A 21650-nucleotide genomic window follows, 5' to 3' on the forward strand; every position below is an offset into this window, starting at 1 on the left:
ACAGTGGCTCATATTATTCAGAAGTTCAAGACCCACGGGACAGTAGCCAACCTCCCTGGACGTGGCCGCAAGAGGAAAATCGATGACAAATTGAAGAGACGGATCGTTGGAATTGTATCCAAAGAGCCCAGAGCAACCTCCAAAGAAATTAAAGGTGAACTCCAAGGCCAAGGTACATCAGTGTCAGATCGCACCATTCGTCGTTGTTTGAGCCAAAGTGGACTTCATGGGAGACGACCAAGGAGGACACCACTGCTGAAAAAAACTCATAAAAAAGCCAGACTGGAATTTGCAAAAATGCATGTTGACAAGCCACAAAGCTTCTGGGAGAATGTCCTTTGGACAGATGAGACCAAACTGGAGCTTTTTGGTAAGGCACATCAACTCTATGTTCATAGACTCAAAAACCAAGCATACGAAGAAAAGAACACTGTCCCTACGGTGAAACATGGAGGAGGCTCAGTAATGTTTTGGGGCTGCTTTGCTGCATCTGGCACAGGGTGTCTTGAAAGTGTGCAAGGTACGATGAAATCTGAAGACTATCAAGGCATTCTGGAGAGAAATGTGCTGCCTAGTGTCAGAAAGCTTGGTCTCAGTCGCAGGTCATGGGTCTTCCAACAGGACAACGATCCAAAACACACAGCCAAAAACACCCAAGAATGGCTGAGAGAAAAGCGTTGGACTATTCTAAAGTGGCCTTCTATGAGCCCAGATCTGAATCCCATTGAACATATGTGGAAGGAGCTGAAACATGCCATTTGGAGAAGACACCCATCAAACCTGAGACAGCTGGAGCTGTTTGCTCATGAGGAGTGGGCCAAAATACCTGTTGACAGCTGCAGAACGCTCATTGACAAATACAGAAATCGTTTAATTGCAGTGATTGCCTCAAAAGGTTGTGCAACAAAATATTAAGTTATGGGTACCATCATTTTTGTCCAGCCCTATTTCATTAGTTTGTTTTTTTTAAATAATTATGTTAATCAACAATTCAAAAGTGATGGCTGATTTTGATTATTTAATTTTCAATAAATTTTTATTTATTGTTACTTTTGTGAGTTTCAAGTGATTTCAGTGAGAATTGTGGGTTTTTCCTTCTTTAACTGAGGGGTACCAACAATTTTGTCCACGTGTGTAGGTACTGACTGTAGAACCAACATGTCGGAACATCTAAATACTAAATGTGTTCTTCTTCTGGTCTTTCCAGCGTCCTGTAACATAGACGCTGCTTCCTGTGGTGAATAATGCTGAGAGAATGATCACTTCCCAGTGGTTCAGTGCTTTGGTTTTCCTGCAGACATTATCCTGATCAAGACTGCTTTCATCCACCAGAGGCAACTTTTATTTATTTTTTTCCAAAATAAGTTGCTCAGATACATTCTTTGTTCGACACCAACCTGCAGCAAACATACAGCTGCTGAACATTATGAAGCGTTCAGATTCATGGTAGACAAAACAGACGTGGCAAAGAAGTAAAAGTTCTTCGTCAGGTGTCCAGAAACACACTTCAGATAGATTCTACTGTGTAAATAATCAGTTCTGTCATGACACCTTCACATGTGGCTGTAAATCCATTAACATGAGAGAACAGGTCATTTTAATAAACAGAAAATGTGCAACCTCTGTGTAGAAAACCTGGACTCCCTGCATGCTGTAGAAAAACCCAAACTCTGATTGGAATGTGAAATGTTGCTCTGTATGCCGTTCCAATGGAATTAATCTGCTGAATGCGACTGAAAAGTAAACACGTAGAACACAATAGAGCGTTTGTGAAAATGGTCTGTGCTTTATAGTTGAGATGCTGCTAAATCAATAGTTATTGTCTCTCCATCCTCACAGAACACGTCTCTGTCAGACAAACTGACTCAGACTTTAATACCCAGACATCTTCAGACGTCCATTCAACAGTTCAACAGAAAATTACTCACTGCAGCGTTAGCAACACAACAGGAACATTCTCAAGTGTTTGGCTGCACAAATACCTTCATGTCTGCCATCCAGAGAGCACGCGCTGTCATTTGCTTATGCTTAATAGAATGTACCAGCAGCTTATTTGTAATTTCGCTTCGCTGTTCCCGATCCAAAACCAATCCTCCACTCATAGTTCTCAGATATCAGGGGTGTGAATGCAGAGCAGATCTTTTAACTCAGGGAGAAAGGAGTCCATGAGAACCCTGTATAATGAGTTTCTTTTGAGAGGTTACTCTGAGAGAAAGTGTGACATGAACAGCCAAACAGGAAGCCAATTTCAACTGCTCTGAATGAAAGCCTTTAATCCGAGATGAATCCCTTGATCTACAGTACTCAGGTAGACGGCCGGCCGTGGCACAAAGGAGAGGCAGCTAAACGCTTCTGCACCGCGATACAAGCTGCTCTCTGCTGAGCTTCACACACGCTGCCACACATTCCAAAACAAGTTAGCATTTAACTCCATCCCACCTCCTGCCTCTGCTGCACTGTTTCTGCTCTCAGATCGCTGCTCTGTTTTTCTCTTATAGGTCAGAGAGACTCTCCTAGAGAGACCATGATGAGCTTCATTATTAAGCCAAGCAATTACATCCCTCCCAGTCCAGGCTGGAGCCGGGAGCTCCACTATTTATTTCGTTAAGATAAGACAGATCGAGGTGGAATGGTAATGCGGTGCCACATAGCTGGGAGGGGAGGATAGGTGGCATTTGGGAAGCGACGGGGGAGGAGCATGGGGGACCCAGGCGCTCTTTGTGTTCTCCTTGCATCTTTTCTGATTAACCTCCGGAGTCGTAGCGAGCTGCTGAGCTGCTGAGCTGCTGATAGCTCTACCGACTCTACCTGCTGCTGTCCGTATGAACACACCGAGCCCTGCTGTGTGTGTGTGTGCGTGCGTGCGTGCGTGCGTGCGTGTGTGCGCGTGTGTGTGTGTGTGTGCGTTGCTGATTGGTTACAGGAGGATCCATCGGATGGATTAGCTCCATGCTCTGCGGTGCCGGTCCTGATGTGATGCTCAGTGGGTCCCCTAAGCCCTCTGCTGTCCGGGGGGTCGCCTGACAGAGAGGCTTAATCCGTGTAATTGTGTTGATGAGACACTCAGCAATTATAAAGTTCTGCCCCCCTCGCCGGCTTCACGCATGCAGCTGAAAGACGCCAACAGAACAGGAGATGGTGCTGCATTGTGACAACCAAACATGACTCAGCAGGCGGATTATTTGCTCCTCACATCCCTGAAGCGTTTGTTCTGAGTCACCTTGACATCAGATGACCGTTAGACCCGGGGGTGGGGATGATGAGGCAGAGCAGAGGGGGAAGTGTCGGCTGATCGGTGCTCTCTTCATAAGTCTTAATGATGGCCGCGGTGTCACCTGTTTGCATTGCTCCTCTGCCCTCTAATTGCCCCTAACCACCACATTTCTCAGCATCTAATCATCAGCAAACGTCGTGTGAGTGAGCTGTGTGCATGTGTGGAGCTGGCCGCTGTGCAGGGCTGGAGGAGGTGACCTTCAGGGGAGCTCTGGGTAATGAAATCACAGGGAGGAGGCCCTGATGCTGGAAGCCCCTCCGTCAAGGCTGACACTGATGACCGCAGCCTAATTGAAACAAATGTGCCAATTAGGAAATTCATTTCTCACATCCTCTGCCTCACACTCGCTGGGCTAATTTGTGTTTGTCCCTTCATCTTTTCTTCCCTCCCTCCTCTCTCTCTCTGTCTTTTCTTCTGCTCAGTGGATCTTTTCATCATTACCCAGGGCTGTTAGCGGCAGACAGACAGCTAATGTGCAGCGTGGCCCCAAACACTGAGGGCCAGCTTGTGCCACACGTTAATTGCCTCTTTCAAGTCACAGATTTAGCAGGATAAAGCTGAAATAAATACATAAAAAAGAGGCGGGCGGGGCAGTGAGAATGGGTGCCACCACTTGTGTCACCCGTTCAGTGACAGACGACTTTAATCAGGAGAAATTAGACTCCATCCCCGGCTTCCCTGTCTCTCTGTTTCCTTATCTGTGATGGGATGCCAGGCGCTTAACCTCTGACAAAACCCGCCACTGAAGGCCAGTTTTTAATTGTACAGAAGGATCTGGGGGTCTTTGAAGATCGGCTTCTGAGTTTCCTTCAAGGCAAATGGGAAGAAATAAAGGCTTCAGTGGCTGCAAACACTCTGCGCTCCCCTCCTGTAGAAACAGAAAATCCCACTGCTGCCTGGAGTGGTACAGTCGGTTCAAATAGGCGTGAAAAAAACACCAAATGTGAGAAATGATTAGTGTGTTATGATGTTCATTATCATTTTTATTCATGTCAATATATACCTGCTATCCATCATCCCTCTGGTCTGTGTGTCATTTCTATTTACCCAGTGTTTGCATGCCCACAGGCGCTTCCTATTTGCATCCAGCGTGAGTGTTGTTTATTATAAAGAGTGGCTGTGAGCTTCCTATAAATCCATCAGCCCGGCCCATTCTGCTAAGCTATGAATGTAATTTGCAGATGCAGCGATGCAGCGCCTTTACCAGGATAGGAGCAGTAAAGCGTCACTAAGTTTGTAATTCATAATTAGTTTTGCTCTCTGTTGCTAGTAATTGGTTATCGTGCTTCTTTTGACTGCCTAATGGCTTCAGCGCTGCTGCTTATGCTGCTAGCTGTGGCTAATCAGCAGGGTGGGGCTGAAGGTGCAGCTGACCGGCATGACGGAATCCGATTATGAGATCTGCACTTAGAATGTGAGAGTTGGGGGATCAGTAGGACTGAAACAAACGACTGGATGTTCGGTGTATTTGCAGCGTTCTCAGAGAATCGTAGCGTCCTCTGGCTCCACTGTGTTACTGAGCTCTGCATCTTTAGCAGGAATCACTGATGAAAAAGAGAACTGAGAAATTTACGTTAGAATACTTTTGTTTTTAATTGTTGCAAAGGACTGAAGTTACTGAAGATTAATATTATGATCTGTGTACTTGTGTGTATTTATGAATTACTTTTTAATTTTTTTATTTAAAGAACACAGTGCACTTCTGCATTTTAAGGTGTTGTCTGCTAAATCTGACAGGTATCTATGAGCCCAGCGCTGTAATACTTGTATAAAATAAAAACCTACCATCCAGCTCCATTTTCCCAGTCTCCATAGAGATCAGCACATCCTGGCTGCTGTATCTTGTCTTTTATTTGACTGTGCTGTAATGCAGTTATAGGATCAGGGTGTTCTCGTAGCCTGAAGTTGTGGCTCCTTCACACTTCTTAAATAATGAATAATGTTTGATTAAATTTCTACATGTGCCACCTCTGTCATTATCTCCCTCGTACAGGTGGAATGGCTGAAAAACGAGGAGCTGGTGAGCTCCCTGACTGACGACAACATCGACACCCGAGCCGACCACAACCTGATCATCAACGAGGCGCGCCTGTCCGACTCGGGCAACTACACCTGCCTGGCCAGCAACATCGTGGCCAAGAGACGCAGCGCCACGGCCACGGTGATCGTGTTCGGTACGCCGTCACCGCCTGCTCCACCTCATTACACAACCCTGACACCTTGTTTACATGGCACTTCAGATCAATTTGGCCTCCTGCGCCCTCATACCAAAGAGATTAAGAGAGCCGTCTGTGTTTCCAGTGAACAGCAATGCTTCCTCTCTGTTCCAATGAATGTATTATTCAAAGACTCAATTTACTGCCTCTCATTTAAAATCACTGTGTACTTTATGAAAGGAAATAAGCCACTGTGTCTTAATCTCGTTTAAAAGGAGTGTTGCTTATTAAGTATTTATTTGCCAGAGGCCCTGAAACGAGGGTTCTCCAGCTTTGATAGCCGAACATTTAGCTTCCAGACGCGTTAGACGGAGATCATAAAGTGCTTCAGTCAACCCGTCCACCGGTGTGAGTCAGCGTCGCCCTTAGACATGGCATTTCTGTTTAATGGCTGTTTTCTTTGCTTTCACACACCTTTATCTTAATCCAAGAGCAGGGAACACTGAGCTGGCAATTAGAGAAGGGGGAGCTGTACCTCCAGCTCTGTGACGGCGCTGTATTCAGTCTGCTGCTGGCGTTCCTGCGTTGCTGCCTTCCAGAGCCTCTGAGCTGCAGAATCATTAACAGCCCAGCTGTGGTCGTACTGGTGTAAAATCTGCTGTGTGTTTCTGTGCTCTGACTCTCCCTCCTCTCCTCTCTAACGGTGCTGTGCAGTGAACGGCGGCTGGTCTCTGTGGACGGAGTGGTCGCCCTGCAACGTGCCTTGTGGGCGTGGAGTCCAGAAGCGATCTCGAACCTGTACCAACCCGGCGCCTCTGAACGGCGGGGCTTTCTGCGAGGGCATGTCCGTCCAGAAGATCACCTGCAATGCACTCTGCCCAAGTTAGTTCCACTTCTGAGTTTTAAATTAAGACACAACTTCATGGAGCAGAGAGAAAAGTTCAGGTGTCAGAAGTTATTAATACTTGACTGAAGATAATTAAGCTCAACAGGCTGCCGAGAAAGTGAAAACAATCTTTTTTCATTTCATTTTCTCATGATATTAGCAGATGACAACCTATTAATTATCACTTCTTGCACAATGTTTCTCTCCATGCTTTAAGGCTCTGTGCTATCACAGCGTGTCACCAGCAGCAAGGCTTCAGACATTTATCCATCACTGATGTCTAGAGAGACTCAGATGGCTTGAATGAGCTTAAAGTCCTGCCTCATTAGCATCGCAGACAGCCAATAACAGACTGCAAGGGACAGATGCAATAGTGACCTGACGATAGCCTGTACTGCTGGACCGATTACACTCCAGAAAGAGAGAGGTGCTACATGGAAGAAAACACAAAGAATAAAGAGAGGAATAGAGGATATGTGAAGCAGAATAAACTGAAGAGAGGAGGCGATGTGACTCAGCGTGACTCAGGGGGAGAAGGTGAGCTGAGGTACTTGTTGGAAAAAAATGAGTTTTTACCTTGCAAGAGCAAACATGGAGGAAGTTTGTTGTTGTGGTGAGAAGGCTGAGGTTTCTTCTCAGAGGTTATGTTGTAGGGTGAGAGCTGCATCAGCTACAGACATGTCTGCAGGATGGAGCTGTTTGTCTGAAGGCTGCTGTGGAGTCACAGCTTAGGCCTGACGCTTGGGTTAGCCACAAGAAACAAAGATTCAGCAGTTCTGGGAGGCTGTGGTGCTTCAGCATTGATCAGAGGCTGCAAACTACAGAATCATGCAAAGGCTCCAGCATTGTCATATCGATCGGATCATCTTGCAAACACTGTGGTGGAAATGTAGTCATTTTCACAATCTGAATAAAGAACCAAATAGATCAGAAACACATTTACCATACCTTCACCACCTTATGATTAGAATCAGGAGTTCCAGAGTAGCTGCTTGATGAGGGCTTTTATAATGGAAATCCAAGAAAACCATCAATCAGCTGGAGCTAAAGGAGGTCAGAGACTGGAGGACAATCTCTGTCCAATTGGAGGACAATCTATGTTCGGTGAACATACCGAGATATCTTACTTCATCAACATTTTGGATTATCAAACTATTCACGTGAATATTAGGCAGAAAGCTTTTGATTTTTTGTTAGAGAAATACATTGTGACAGTTTTCTCTGTGTTCAGAGTAAGGCAGTGAAAAAAAACTCTCGTAAACGTTGTGACTGATTGAACACATGCTGCTCGGCCCTAAAATAAATTCTTTCTGATTAGGAAAAGGAATTAAATTTCCTCTGTTGAGACAAAATAAAAAGCACTAAACTGAATTTCAAAAAGCGTATAAGTAGCCTGACATTGCTTAACTGCTCAGTAACTGTAGACATTACATTGCCTAACGCATATTTAAAAGCTCCATTTACATGCTGCTTTGATTGTGTTTAAATTCATTTTGCATTAACCTGTTCTGTCCATGAGCTCACTAACTAACAACATTTTGCGTTTGGGCTGAACGAGCTGCACATTGATCTGGTATCAAGTGTTTCCTTATTATGGAGATAAAAAAATGTAACTTCAGCAGCATCATGTGCACTACTCCCTAATTTTCTCATGTAAATGAGTGTATGAGGTGTAGAAGCTCCAGAAATCACTGACTCAGCTAACAAGATTTCTGGATGAAATGTGCACGTATGTAAACTGCATATGTTAATCTGATTCTCCCTATTTAGCATTCAAAACCAGTTTGATATCTATAGCATGGTAATTTCACTAAATGGGTCCCATCTGTTCAGAAATACAGATATTATTTCTGCTGCATCCGTCTTAATAAGGGAAAAAATAGAAATGAATTAAAGGAACCAACAAAAAGTTTTGTGAAGGAGGTTTTTATTACTTGTAAATATTTTTAAAACATGACATAGTGTCAGTTAAATGAAAAGTTCCAGTTTTTCTCTGGTAAGATTGGTCATGATGGGTTAAATGCAGTGCACCAGTGGCAGAATGGGAACAAGGTGAAGCAGACTTTTGTTTTTTTTCAGAATTACACTCAGTCGCTGAAGTGTTCCTACTGTTTTGTAACAGCTGCTTAAGACAGTGGAAGTTGTAAAATTATGCAACATACACAGGAAAGAAGACAAGAAAGCACAGGGGTGCAGAGTGTTGTTTACACCTGTCAGCTGAGCAGAGGAAGGGATGTAAATAGGAAGCCAGATGTCAAAACTACCGAGGATGCTGGACAGATGTAGCGCCATCGCTGCATATCTGAGCCCAGAAATGTATCTTAACACTACAGTGAAATTTTCTCACACGTGTTTAAATTTTAGATATATATATACTAGGAGTCTGTAGTTTGGACACAGCTTCTTATTTAATATTTTTCTTTATATTATGACTGTTTACATTGTAGATTCTCGCTGAAAGCATCAAAACTATGAATGAACACATCTGGAATTATGTAGGAAACAAAAAAGTGTGAAATAAGTCAAAACATGTTTCATATTTTATTTAGATTCTTTGCTTTGATTCCTGCTTTGAACACTCTTGGCATTCTCTGGATGAGCTTCATGAGGTAGAACCTGAAATGGTTCTCCAACAGTCTTGAAGGAGTTCCAGAGATGCTGAGCACTTGTTGGTCCTTTTACCTTCACTCTGTGGTCCATCTCATCCCAAACCATCTGGACTGCAGGTCAGGTGACTGTGGAGGCTGTTAGTGTGTATGTATTTATATATTTATATAGATGATCTCAGTTTCAAAATTAAACGTGTTTTCAGTTTGTTGGCCAGTCACCCAGCGTGAGCATGTTGTCTTCTTGTGAAATCCACTGTAATGTGTTGAAAGCAATCTATTTTTAAAGAGTATTATTTTTTGTGGCGTTTTCCTTGCCTGTAGTGTGAGAAGATAAACATAGGGCTGGTGTGGAAGGTGACAAAACTAAGGTAGACACAGAGGAGAGAAAACGTTCGCCAAAGTCAGGGGAGACGGAAAAAAATCTGCCTTTAGGGAAATGCTGAACTCTGCAGTGATAAAAAGCATATATTTAGCAGCTGTCGTTCACTTCATTGTGTTAGCGTGGTTTCAGTTTTCTGGGGCTCAACTTTGCATGTCAATACGCATTAGTAACACATGTGAAGTGAACATATGTTGAAGGCCTGTAATCCAGCTACAGGTACATGCCTCGTCACCTCTGTGCAGATGTTGGGCCCCTGTGGACCCGTCAGTCCAACACGCTGCTGCACATCCGGCATACATGCTGCCATTTTCCACATACTGTCTTGTTCTTCCAGAGAGCTCAGAAACTTGGAAGCTGGGGTTCCGTTGTTGGCGAAGTCGTCCAACGAGACAGCCTGGTGCCAATTTGTTCAGTTTGGGAAGCTTCAGACTGCCAAGACGCAGATGGGGACAGACAGTCAGGTCTGGTTTAATGGCAACAGAGGATGCCAGAGCAGGACGAGGGAGAGATGTGGAAGTGGGAGGGAGGAGCAGAAGTCAACAAGAAAGACTACTGACACCAGTCTGAAAATGAATTTATAAGGCTCATGGTGGCAAATGTGAGCTTTAGATTAAGAAAGGGAACAAAAATAATGGAATACACATTTGAAGACTCCCTTCAATGAGTTTAACCGTGTTAACAGGTCCATGTGGTGTTTTTAATGTGCTCCAACACCTATACTGGACTGGACATTTCATACATAAGAAACCTTTAAGTCAGTCCTTTAAAACTGCTTCTACAGATGTTTATGAGGACCGAAGCCTTCAGTGTGTTTCTAGGTCTAAAGAACACACAATAAATGTGGCTGTTCACCAAACTTTACATTCCTGACTCAGAATGCAGAGCAGATTTCTGGCTCCTTCACTGTGTTACAAGTCCGATGGAGATTGTGTGCAACGTGATATGTTTTTTTCTAAATGAACTGTTAAGTACAAATGTAAATAATTAACCATCATTAACGTCAGAAATTAATGCTGAACCACAGTGAAAATCAAAAGGACTTCATGAGGTATTGCTAAGTTAATGTGTGGTTTTGTTTTCTTTTCATAATAAATACTCTTAATATTTGTACAAGCTACAAAACATCACATAAATAATTCAGTTTTTTAACCCTTTAAGGTTTGGTCAATTTCCGCCCGAAATTTCTACTGAGATTTACAGAAAGTAAATTGAATGCTGTTCTTGAACTGTTTGGAGTACATGCATGGTTGGGGTCTCATTTGAAAGCTGACAACCTGAATTTTCACCCAGTGCAGTCAGAATTACTCTAGGTGCTACTGGCACAGAGTTATGTATGTTGGAACACACTGAATTAGGATGAATTTTTTTTCTCGCCTACATTTTTTCCCTAATAAAACACCTGAAAATCAGTGTGGCAGCACTGCAACAGCTTGAAAACACAATATTGCAAAAGCCTGGGGTCTTACATAGTTCAGGTCAAAATTTCAGAGCAATACTACAAGAAATGAGTGTTTCACACATGTATTTGTACTGATATGCTCCGCCCCTGTCAATGTTGGATACACTCTTTATACACTGTGCACACTCTCTACAGAATGGTATAAATTCCTTTTCACTTCATTTTCCACTTCATTTTCATTCCAAAAACTCATAAAGAACTCAAAAAATCACTTCAGATAGGCTTCAGTGTCGATCACACACACAGATTGAGAGGAATACAGAGAAACAGCAGGTGGACCCCGGAGCTCACGAATGAAATATCATATAAAGCCGCTGGCAGAGGCGGGATTTATAGGCAAGCCATTCAGCAAGCTCATTGGCTACCAGGCCTGTCAATCTAACGTTTCCTCCGGCGTGATTTGCTGAGAAACAAGTCAATCAAGTGATGTAATCGATATCTGTCAGACTCGGCCATGGTTGGCTAAATCGCCGAAGTAGGCGGAAACGAGTCACCTGATTGGTTGAAGTCCGGTTTGAAGCGGTCGAGAAGCCTCCAGTATCCATTTTGAATCGCGAACAAAGAAAATAGGACCGTGTATGATAAAGTTATAATAGAAAGATGCAGTGAATATGAAACGCACAGCGCCACCACGCGCCGCGTGCACGCGCACGGAGCCGATCGTTTTCTGGATTTTTACCTATTTCGAGACATGTTTTGGCCAAAGTATTATACTGGATTGTTTCCTCTGGATGGCTAAGCTTGGGTTCTGGCCGGTTTTTGTGGATTATCTTCTTTTATGACCAGAAACGAGCGTCCAAACTGCGTCGACAGGTGAGCTGTGCACGTTTACTTGACTTGTTGTTTGTTGGATAAATGTGTTTATATTACCCGCTGTGGTAATCACATCTGAAAGTGGTTTATACCGGCGGATTCATGAGAATCTCAGCTTTCTATGTGTGTATAGTGTTTGTATAATCGTGTTTGCAGTGTCCTTCTATTTAAAAAAAAGCGTATACCGATAAAAAAACGGCCCGCCCGCGGGCCGCCGTAAGCATGTGTTGTAATCTGGCTCTTAACTTCACTGCTGAACTTTTATTCCATTAATCGATAGCAGTGAGTGGTTGTTATTTCATTATCTTGTGCATATGAAGCTTTTAAAGCCAGCCTCTGTATTTATGGACTTTAGAGGATCCAGACACGTCTTCATGAAGAAAATGACGCTGCAGTGCAGGACAAAATACTGATTAGGTTGGTGATCAATAGCTGGGAGAGCTGTTGTTTTTCAAGGTCTGGCTTTCAGAAGTCATTTTCTGATTTCTAGTGTGAAACAGAAATTGGAATGTGTGAACAGCGGCTGATGTGTGTGTTTTCAGCGAACTGCCTCTCGCTGCCAATTAAAGCTGTCAGCCTTAAATGCCCCTCTAAGAGCCGGGCAGGAGGTGGCTTTCTGTGCAGAGTGGAGTTCACATGAAAATATGATTAAATGGAAAAGAAGAGGAATGAGAATCTCCTGCCTCAGCAGAGATAAGCATACCTGTGCCACTGTGGCTGGAGGCCTCACAGGAGGACTGAAGTCCTGCAGCAGGAGGGAGGTGGTGGCGGCCTCTTATCACGGCTGATCCACGTCTTTGTGGGAGGCAGGAGATGCAGACAGGAGAGGAGCGTAGGATGCAACAAACCTGTCTGAGCTGCTGACTGACAAGTCCAACCTGTTCTGACAAGGCAGCAGGAGCATCGCCTTAATGATGGTCTGGATGCAGGCAGAGCAGGGAGGATGGACGGGTCAGAGGCTGATAGCCGCTTAGCAGAGACACAAAGGGTGCCATAGAAATGAGAACAAATGATTAAGACTGAGTCAATACTGATTGTGTTCTACAGCGAATAATTCTATACAGAGGAAGAGCAGTGACTGGTGAAGGGCTTTTATGTTTTAGGTTTAAGCTCTAAGTGATGATAGATATTCAAATTGAAAAACACAATCTGCTCTTCAATGGTGATTCTATGACTTTCCCGTCATCTAAAATACAATTTAAATAAAGACTGTAGATTCAACCTAAAGAGCTCCTTGCTCAGTCAAACTTAGGAGCAAGTTTAAGAAATTAATCTCGAATTAAATAGCCTAATCCAAAAAACAAAACACCTCTTAGTCATTTCACTATATAACTGCTGCTCCGTTAGCTTGACTGGTTAGCTTTTAGCAACATTTCTGCTGTTGCTTTCATTATGATTTCAAATGCTGCACTGTTTATGGGATATAACGAACTCAATTATGTCCACAGTAATAGTCGAAAAAAAGAAAAAAAGCAAATAGAAGGTGGATTTACATTAGCCAAGCATCTGTTAGCTATAGCTAGCCAAAAAGCTGTCACTGTAGTTTTAATGTTTTGTAGTTTTAATTTTATGTACTATATTTGGTCCAAATTAAGGTAAAGACAGTTGCTTTTTCTAGCTAACATTAGCTAGTTTTAGGGAACAAGTAGGCGCTGCTCATGGTGTAAACTATCACTACAGTACTTTAACAGTAACTGCAGGTCTGACATGAATACTCATCACTGACAGGTGTAATACCATTATTCCACATCTGTCAGAGGCCATTAAAGACATTATTTAGGCTCAGTTATACACCTTATGGATATGAACATGCAGCTTTGAACACCACAGACCCGTAGGTGTTGGTATTACACTACTTTCTAGTCAGCATTTACCTGAATTCATCCCTTAGTGTAGTTATTACACTGGCAGTCTGTGCAGACCCCAGCAGTTGCAGTTATTACAGTTATTACAGTGTGGATTTTTTAAGGAAATACGCAGAAGATAGATTTATAATCAGAGTGCTGAAAATAAAATAAATATAGATAAATATACCAGTCCTCTAAATTATAGTAGGGAGTGTTTTCTGATAAAACCTTTAAATAAAGAACTTTCACTTTGATGCAACCTTTAGATGTTTCTGTAACAGACACACACACACACACACACACACACACACACACACACACACACACACACACACACACACACACACACACACACACACACACACAGTAAGCAGGGTGGTGTGCTGGTACAGCTTGAGACAAATTTTCTGCCCATTAACCCCCCGGCCTGTTTATATAATGGGATTTGATGCGAGGCTGTGGACCCCAGGCAGCCGGGTGCATGCTCAAAGCTGGGATTCTTCCACCACACTCCGTCATCTGATGAAGGAACAGCTCATCATGCTTAGCTTAACAAATATTGGGAGACCATATGGCGCCTGAAGATTCTCTGGCAGCAGCTGCGATGCCCATAATGCAGTCCTGTGGGTGGTGGAAAAGGTAATTTTCCTTTGTGATGTTCCATGGGCCCAACCTACACTCCACACTGGTTTCTGGTTTCTTCTCAGCTACTTGAAATGCAAACGAGGTGTTTGTATGTTGTGGAGAGAATGCTGAGTGCTCGTGAGTTTGACTGCAGTCGCTGCTGAACGTATCGTTTCTCCTCCGACACGTTGTTCTGATGCTGTGGAGCTCATCTACCTCCTGGTGAACAACAGACAGCCTGACAAACTGCAAAGCTCTGCATTTTTCTGACTTAATCTAAGATTTATTTTTGTATTTTTTTAAATTTGTTTTGCGATACTTTTTGTGTTGTCTAGTTTCTTGGAATGGCTGCTCACCAGATTCTCATTAATGTGTTTTGGTGACATTCTGGCAGCTACTGTATGATTTGTGGCCTTTTCTTTCTCACTCCAGCCAGTTTTTCTGGTTGAACTCAATTCCCAAAACAACACAGACCCTCTGTGTCAAAAATAATCATGAAGCAAAGTGTAAAGTTCTATGAAGTGATTGCAGAATTAACTCCTGTCAGGTTCACAAACTGGAAATATATGGTGAATCATCCATCCATCCTCTATACACCGCTTTATCCTCACTAGGGTCATGGGGGGTGCTGGAGTCTATCCCAGCTGACTCGGGTGAAGGCAGGGGACACCCTGGACAGGTCACCAGTCTGTCACAGGGCTACATATACAGACACACAATCACACTCACACCTACGGACAATTTAGAGTAATCAATTAACCTCAGCATGTTTTTGGACTGTGGGAGGAAGCCGGAGTACCCGGAGAAAACCCACGCATGCTCAGGGAGAACATGCAAACTCCATGCAGAAAGATCCCAGGCCCAGGCCGGAATTTGAACCGGGGATCTTCTAGCTGCAAGGCGAAAGTACTAACCACTAGCCCACTGTGCAGCCAACTTCGTAGAACCTATTTATAAAATACATCTTTGGTCACGTCAAAGAGCAACCTGCAGGTTAGTGACTGCTGTGGAAAACATGGATTGTGATGCCACAAGGAGGATTTTTTAGCGTATCAGTTAAGCTATGCTTAGTTTCACAAGAAGAAATGCGAATCTGGACAGGAGTTCTGACACTAAAGAAGCTGAAAATGTACGTTAATATATGAATGGATATTAATATAAGTATGATGGGCCACAGCTTTATACTTATGAGTCCAGGAACAGACATGGATTAGATCAGCTGCAATCAGAATGTTTTATGGTGCAATTAAGAGAGCTATTCCACAACTGACTGCTGTAGAAATGTACAGAAGTGAACGAAGACTACCAGTAAACTGTTTTTAGTGATATCCAAAATTAATTTCTGATGGAACAGTGAAGACTTTTGATTTGCTCACAGGCCTGGAAGTAGCTGTGTTGTTGGGGAAAGTGAGGACTGAGTGGAAGGCGGTGGTTCAACCAGGACAAACAATCATTCAAACTGTCAAATATGCGTCATACTTTGTAAATCACAATCAGATTTACTCCCACAGATCACTGCACCAAAAATCAAAATGTGAAAATGAATAAAAGGTTGTTTGTTTAACCAGGCTGATGTGTTCTCTAGTCAACAACACAGAACAGACTGGACACAAAAATCCACTTCACTCACTGACGTTCCTCCATAGAGTACCTTAAATATATTCAGTTTCCAGTCTCTTAGTAGAACTTTGATATGATATTTTATTCATTGTGCTGAGAGCAGATTACCATCATTAACTCCCACCCACAGCTGACCCTATAAACTCACACAAGCTGCAGAGTTTTCACTCATCTGTATTTCCATCGTAAACACTGATACTAGCAACACAACAGCTCCATCCTGCTTTCCTCTCCTTCTTCTTTTCACTCTGTCCACCTCTCTCTTCCTCCCTCCTTATGAATGACACACTTTACCTTGGCATGCTGTCAGGCTTTGGAGGATGATGCTCATTCTTCATTGTTGTATTTATTTTGAGATTTGTTTGCTATAGTTTACACTGTGATGAACCACAACAGATAATATTCAGGTGATTTTAAAATCGGAGCAATTATTCAACTTAAAACCCTGAAAACAATCAGGCAGCACTAAAGAGACGCCTGCTTAAGAGCACATCTGTGACCCATGATGGTGTCCATACAATCGTTTCATTTATCCAGCTGCTACACCTCATACAGTTTGGATTCTAGTCCATCTAGTGTCACAGTCAGCTTCACCGTGATGGTGTGGGCTGGACACACAATAGGTATGAATGCAGTGACTGAAGTGTTCTGCTCTGTTCTAATGCATCATAATGTAAGCTATAGAGAAAACATCTAAAGAAACAGCAGAATTATTAGATTAGCTCCTCATAGTTATCCAACAGTGCATTCTTCCCTCTGCTTCGCTGTAGAAAACACTGTCTGCTGGACTGTTTTACATCACATACAAACACAAAAGTAACTACTATTGGATTTTCTAGTGTAATGAGTGCAGTCTGGGACCACGATGGCTTCAGGCCTTGGTAATGCTTCGTTTTCTGAAAGAGAGGAAAAGTCACTTGAATAGATGTTTTCTTCAATATCATAATCAGCAATGAAACAAACAGGCCCTGTTTACAGCAACCTACAGTCTATCTACTAATAACCAAAGAGCAGAATAATGAACACATTCTCACTCACAGAACAGTAAACTGCTTCATTCGTTTAACTGGAAAAATTCACTGTAATCACATTTATTATCATTCCATTATGATTAGTCGCTGTAACCCACTGAAAGGTTCATACAGCTAACCGGTAATTAACAACAAAAATCCCCATTTTACGATTATCATAGTTACCACTCACATAGATAATATAATCTTAGATTAACAAGACAATATAAAACACAATGTTAGAAACCACAGTGCAACAATGGTTAGCTCTGTCACCTCACAGCTAGAAGATCCCGGTTCGTGTCCCTTCCTTCCTGGGATCTTCCTGCATGGAGTCTCCATGTTCTCCTGTACATGTGTGGCTTTTCTCCAGGTTCTCCAGCTTCCTCCCACAGTCCAAATCAGTCACATGGTTTCTGTGTTAAATGCATGGTCCCTGATCAAATACATAGATTAAAAAAAAAAAACATGCTGAAGTTAACTGGTGGCTCTAAACTGTTAAACTCGGTGTGAATGTGAGTGTGTGGATGGATGGATGGATGGATGATGGATGGATGGATGGATGAATGGATGGATGGATGGATGGATGGATAATGGATAATGATGGATGGATGATGGATAATGGATTAATGGATGGATGGATGATGAATGGATGGATGGATGGACGATGGATGGATGATGAAGGATGGATGGATGGCATATGGTGGATGAATGATGGATGGATGGATGGATGGATGATGATGATGGATGGATAATGATGGATGGATGGATGGATGGATGGATGGATGGCGTATGGTGGATGGATAATGGATGGATGATGAATGGATGATGGATGGATTTATGGATGATGGATGGATGAATGATGGATGGTGGATGGATGATGGATGATGGATGGATTTATGGATGGATGGATGGATGGATGATGGATGGATGATGATGATGATGGATGATGGATGATGGATGAATGATGATGATGATGATGGATGGATGGATGATGGATAATGGATAATGATGGATGGATGATGGATAATGGATTAATGGATGGATGGATGATGAATGGATGGATGGATGGACGATGGATGGATGATGAAGGATGGATGGATGGCATATGGTGGATGAATGATGGATGGATGGATGGATGTTGATGATGATGATGGATGGATAATGATGGATGGATGGATGGATGGATGGATGGCGTATGGTGGATGGATAATGGATGGATGATGAATGGATGATGGATGGATGGATGGATGATGGATGGATGATGGATGGATGGATGGTGGATGGATGATGGATGATGGATGGATTTATGGATGATGAATGGATGATGGATGGATTTATGGATGATGGATGGATGATGGATGGATGGATGATGGATGGCGTATGGTGGATGGATGATGGATGATGGATGGATTTATGGATGATGGATGGATGGATGGATAAATGAATGTGTTACAGATAGTCTCATGTTAACTTTCACACAGTAAATGCAGCTATAACACAACAAGAATATCCCCTAATATGTAACATTTTTCAAATCTGGATGTGTGCTACCAAGACTACTTTCCCTCTAAAGTTCACCTTGAACTGTGGAGGTTAATTTTGTTTTTAAAGACTACGCTGGGCAGAGCCAGAACCAGGTTGGTGTAGGTGGATAGTGTTTCAGTCAGATCCACCTCCTCTCCTCCAAACAGGGTCACATCTGGCTACAAAAAAGACAAAAAGATTAAAAGCTAAAGTGGAAGTATTAGAATGGCAGTCCAGAAACCTGTGGTTGACGTTACCCTGGCTCCACACATCTAGGATTCAACTTCTAGCCTTTATCACTAATTTATCACAAACCTTTCACATGTGCTGATTGACTAGGTCTGGCAGGCGAAGCTTTTCCAATGGGGGCCTTCATTCTGGAATTTTTTACTAAAACTACCTCTAAGATTACAAATATTCTCTGTATGGTGTTCTGTGTATTCAGCCTAGTCAGCCAAGCTAGGCTAATCTTATCCAAATTCCAACTATAACATGCAGACATGAGGTTCATATAAACCTTTAAATCAATTAAACAGCAAATTGCATATTTTTCAACACTTATTTAAGTCTCTTGAGATCCGAAATTTTAATTTTAATCAGGCTACAGTGTCATTTTCGGTTTCTTTGGCTTATCTTTCACTGTTGCTCCATCGTGTGTAACTGCCAGTCAGTCTCCTGTCTACCAGTGTGTAGATCCATGCAGTTGTTGATCTCTTTGTGCTGAATATGTTCTCCTGTGGCAGTTGACGGAGGCTGGGACGAGTGGAGCGAGTGGACGGTGTGCAGCAGCCAGTGCGACCGGCAGCGGAGTCGGGAATGTAACTCCCCAGCACCCAGACACAGAGGCAGGATGTGTGAAGGGAACAGCGAGGCCTCAGAGAACTGCACAGATGGACTGTGTACCCAGAGTAAGGCCTTTCTCCATGCTGGGCGTCACCATCATCCCCCTCATCGCTTTCCCGTCATTATCATTCCCATACAGACACTCACTCTAACATGGCGAATCCATCACAAGCATGTTTGAACAGGAAGTAAGTGTTGGAGAAAGAAAACACTGTGGACTGACACAGATTCACAGTGCATGATAATGTCAGCGCTCTTCCTCCTGTGTGCTGCTCGTTTGACATATCGTGTGTCAGACTGAGTCTCTCACTGGGTAAGAAGTGCAGACATTTACTCCTGAATGACGCTTGATGCTTGGAATGAAATGTCATTGCACTGTTTGGGTCATGCACATGCAATGACTTTAGATGGAATGTGAGCGCAGGCGTACGGAGCTCAAATACTGAGTTTAATAGCAAAGCTGTGATTTGAAAGAGAGCAATTTTCAAATCACAAGAGGCATGGTGTATTTGTAGTTTACATTCCTGTCCAAATGAGCTGAAAGGTTCAGATAAAGGGTAGTCAGTGAGCCTCATGCAGAGACAAACGTACAGTTAACTCAGTGTTAGTGTGGGACTGTCTTCTGCTCTCGCCTGCTTCTGTCCAAAAAATACCAATCTGTATAAGTTTAATGTTTGAGAAGCCAGAAAGGAGAAACTGAGTTCTAATTCTTTTTCTAATCTTGTAACTCGCTCAGTGGTTGTCCAGCATCATAGACATCTGGTAGATGACGAATAATAAACATAATGTAAATACTGAAGTACAGTGTGTGATAATCTAACGACAGGCTGCGTTCCACTGCAGGAATTGGTGAGAACAGCCCTCCCAGCCTCTTGGTTTCATTACAGTGACCACAGTGTAACTCAAAAAACTACAAACAGCAGTCAGTGGACATGAGTCCAGTTCTATGAACACATAGGAAACAGAGCAACAGAAGTTCATTACGTTGGCCTATACAGAGAACTTTAAGTTGAAGATGGTAATTGTTTGAGAGTAGACTGCTGAGACATCAACAGGGCAGAAAAGATGGCATTTGTCCTCTCTGAGTTTAACAAGTCAGCATTAAGAGGTGCACAGCAGCTTTTCAGAGTACTGCCCTGGAGTAGCTGCTTCTATCTCCTTTAAACTGCCCTGAAAGAGCTTTTCCATGGTCAGAACACACACAAAGGTTCATGCCACCATAAACAAACCACAAGTTCCTGTAGTGGAAACCAGCCTTACTGCTGACAAGACTTATCAGCAATTTACTACCTTAAATATAAGTAGACAATTATGCAGCTCTGCCCCAAAACACAGAGACACTGATCTAAGGCCAGACTGTTCTTCATCAAATGGAACCAGAAAGATTATACACTAAAGTTTGGTCTCATCCAGACAATTCCATGTTCTCCATGAAAACTCCCACTTTTATCCATGTGCTAACATAACTGCACAAGGGTTTTCTAACCATCAATGAGCCTTTCAGCACCATTAGCTAACACAATGTAGCATTAGAACACAGGAGTGATGGTTGCTGGAAATGTTCCTCTGTACCCCTATGGAGATATTCCATTAAAAATCAGCTGTTTACAGCTACAGTAGTCATTTACCACATTAACTACACACGTGGACAAAATTGTTGGTACCCCTCAGTTAAAGAAGGAAAAACCCACAATTCTCACTGAAATCACTTGAAACTCACAAAAGTAACAATAAATAAAAATTTATTGAAAATTAAATAATCAAAAACAGCCATTACTTTTGAATTGTTGATTAACATAATTATTTAAAAAAACAAACTAATGAAACAGGCCTGGACAAAAATGATGGTACCTCTATAAAAGATTGAAAACTATTTGACCAGAGTGACATGATTAACTCAGGTGTGTCATTTAATTGACATCACAGGTGTTTCCAAACTCATAATCAGTCAGTCTGCCTATTTAAAGGGAGACAAGTAGTCACCCTGCTGTTTGGTGAAAAGGTGTGTACCACACTGAACATGGACAACAGAAAGCGAAGGAGAGAATTGTCCCAGGACATCCGAAAAAAAATGATAGACAAACATCTTAAAGGTAAAGGCTATAAGACCATCTCTAAACAGCTTGAAGTTCCTGTGACAACAGTGGCTCATATTATTCAGAAGTTCAAGACCCACGGGACAGTAGCCAACCTCCCTGGACGTGGCCGCAAGAGGAAAATCGATGACAAATTGAAGAGACGGATCGTTGGAATTGTATCCAAAGAGCCCAGAGCAACCTCCAAAGAAATTAAAGGTGAACTCCAAGGCCAAGGTACATCAGTGTCAGATCGCACCATTCGTCGTTGTTTGAGCCAAAGTGGACTTCATGGGAGACGACCAAGGAGGACACCACTGCTGAAAAAAACTCATAAAAAAGCCAGACTGGAATTTGCAAAAATGCATGTTGACAAGCCACAAAGCTTCTGGGAGAATGTCCTTTGGACAGATGAGACCAAACTGGAGCTTTTTGGTAAGGCACATCAACTCTATGTTCATAGACTCAAAAACCAAGCATACGAAGAAAAGAACACTGTCCCTACGGTGAAACATGGAGGAGGCT

At 42.8% G+C, this 21650-nt stretch overlaps 1 protein-coding gene across 2 annotated transcripts in view; it reads left to right on the forward strand.

Annotated features, from left to right (window-relative positions):
* unc5db (unc-5 netrin receptor Db) overlaps positions 1 to 21650 on the forward strand; it is a 292888-nt gene that overhangs the window by 170706 nt on the left and 100532 nt on the right. For both annotated transcript variants that reach the window (XM_051951356.1, XM_051951357.1), the window contains exons 5-7: positions 5268 to 5448; positions 6145 to 6312; positions 18951 to 19115. In XM_051951356.1, coding sequence (XP_051807316.1) covers positions 5268 to 5448; positions 6145 to 6312; positions 18951 to 19115 — 514 coding nt within the window. The remainder of the gene's footprint in view (positions 1 to 5267; positions 5449 to 6144; positions 6313 to 18950; positions 19116 to 21650) is intronic.

This window comes from Acanthochromis polyacanthus, chromosome 7 (assembly GCF_021347895.1).
Source record: "Acanthochromis polyacanthus isolate Apoly-LR-REF ecotype Palm Island chromosome 7, KAUST_Apoly_ChrSc, whole genome shotgun sequence".
Taxonomy (NCBI): Eukaryota; Metazoa; Chordata; class Actinopteri; family Pomacentridae; genus Acanthochromis; species Acanthochromis polyacanthus.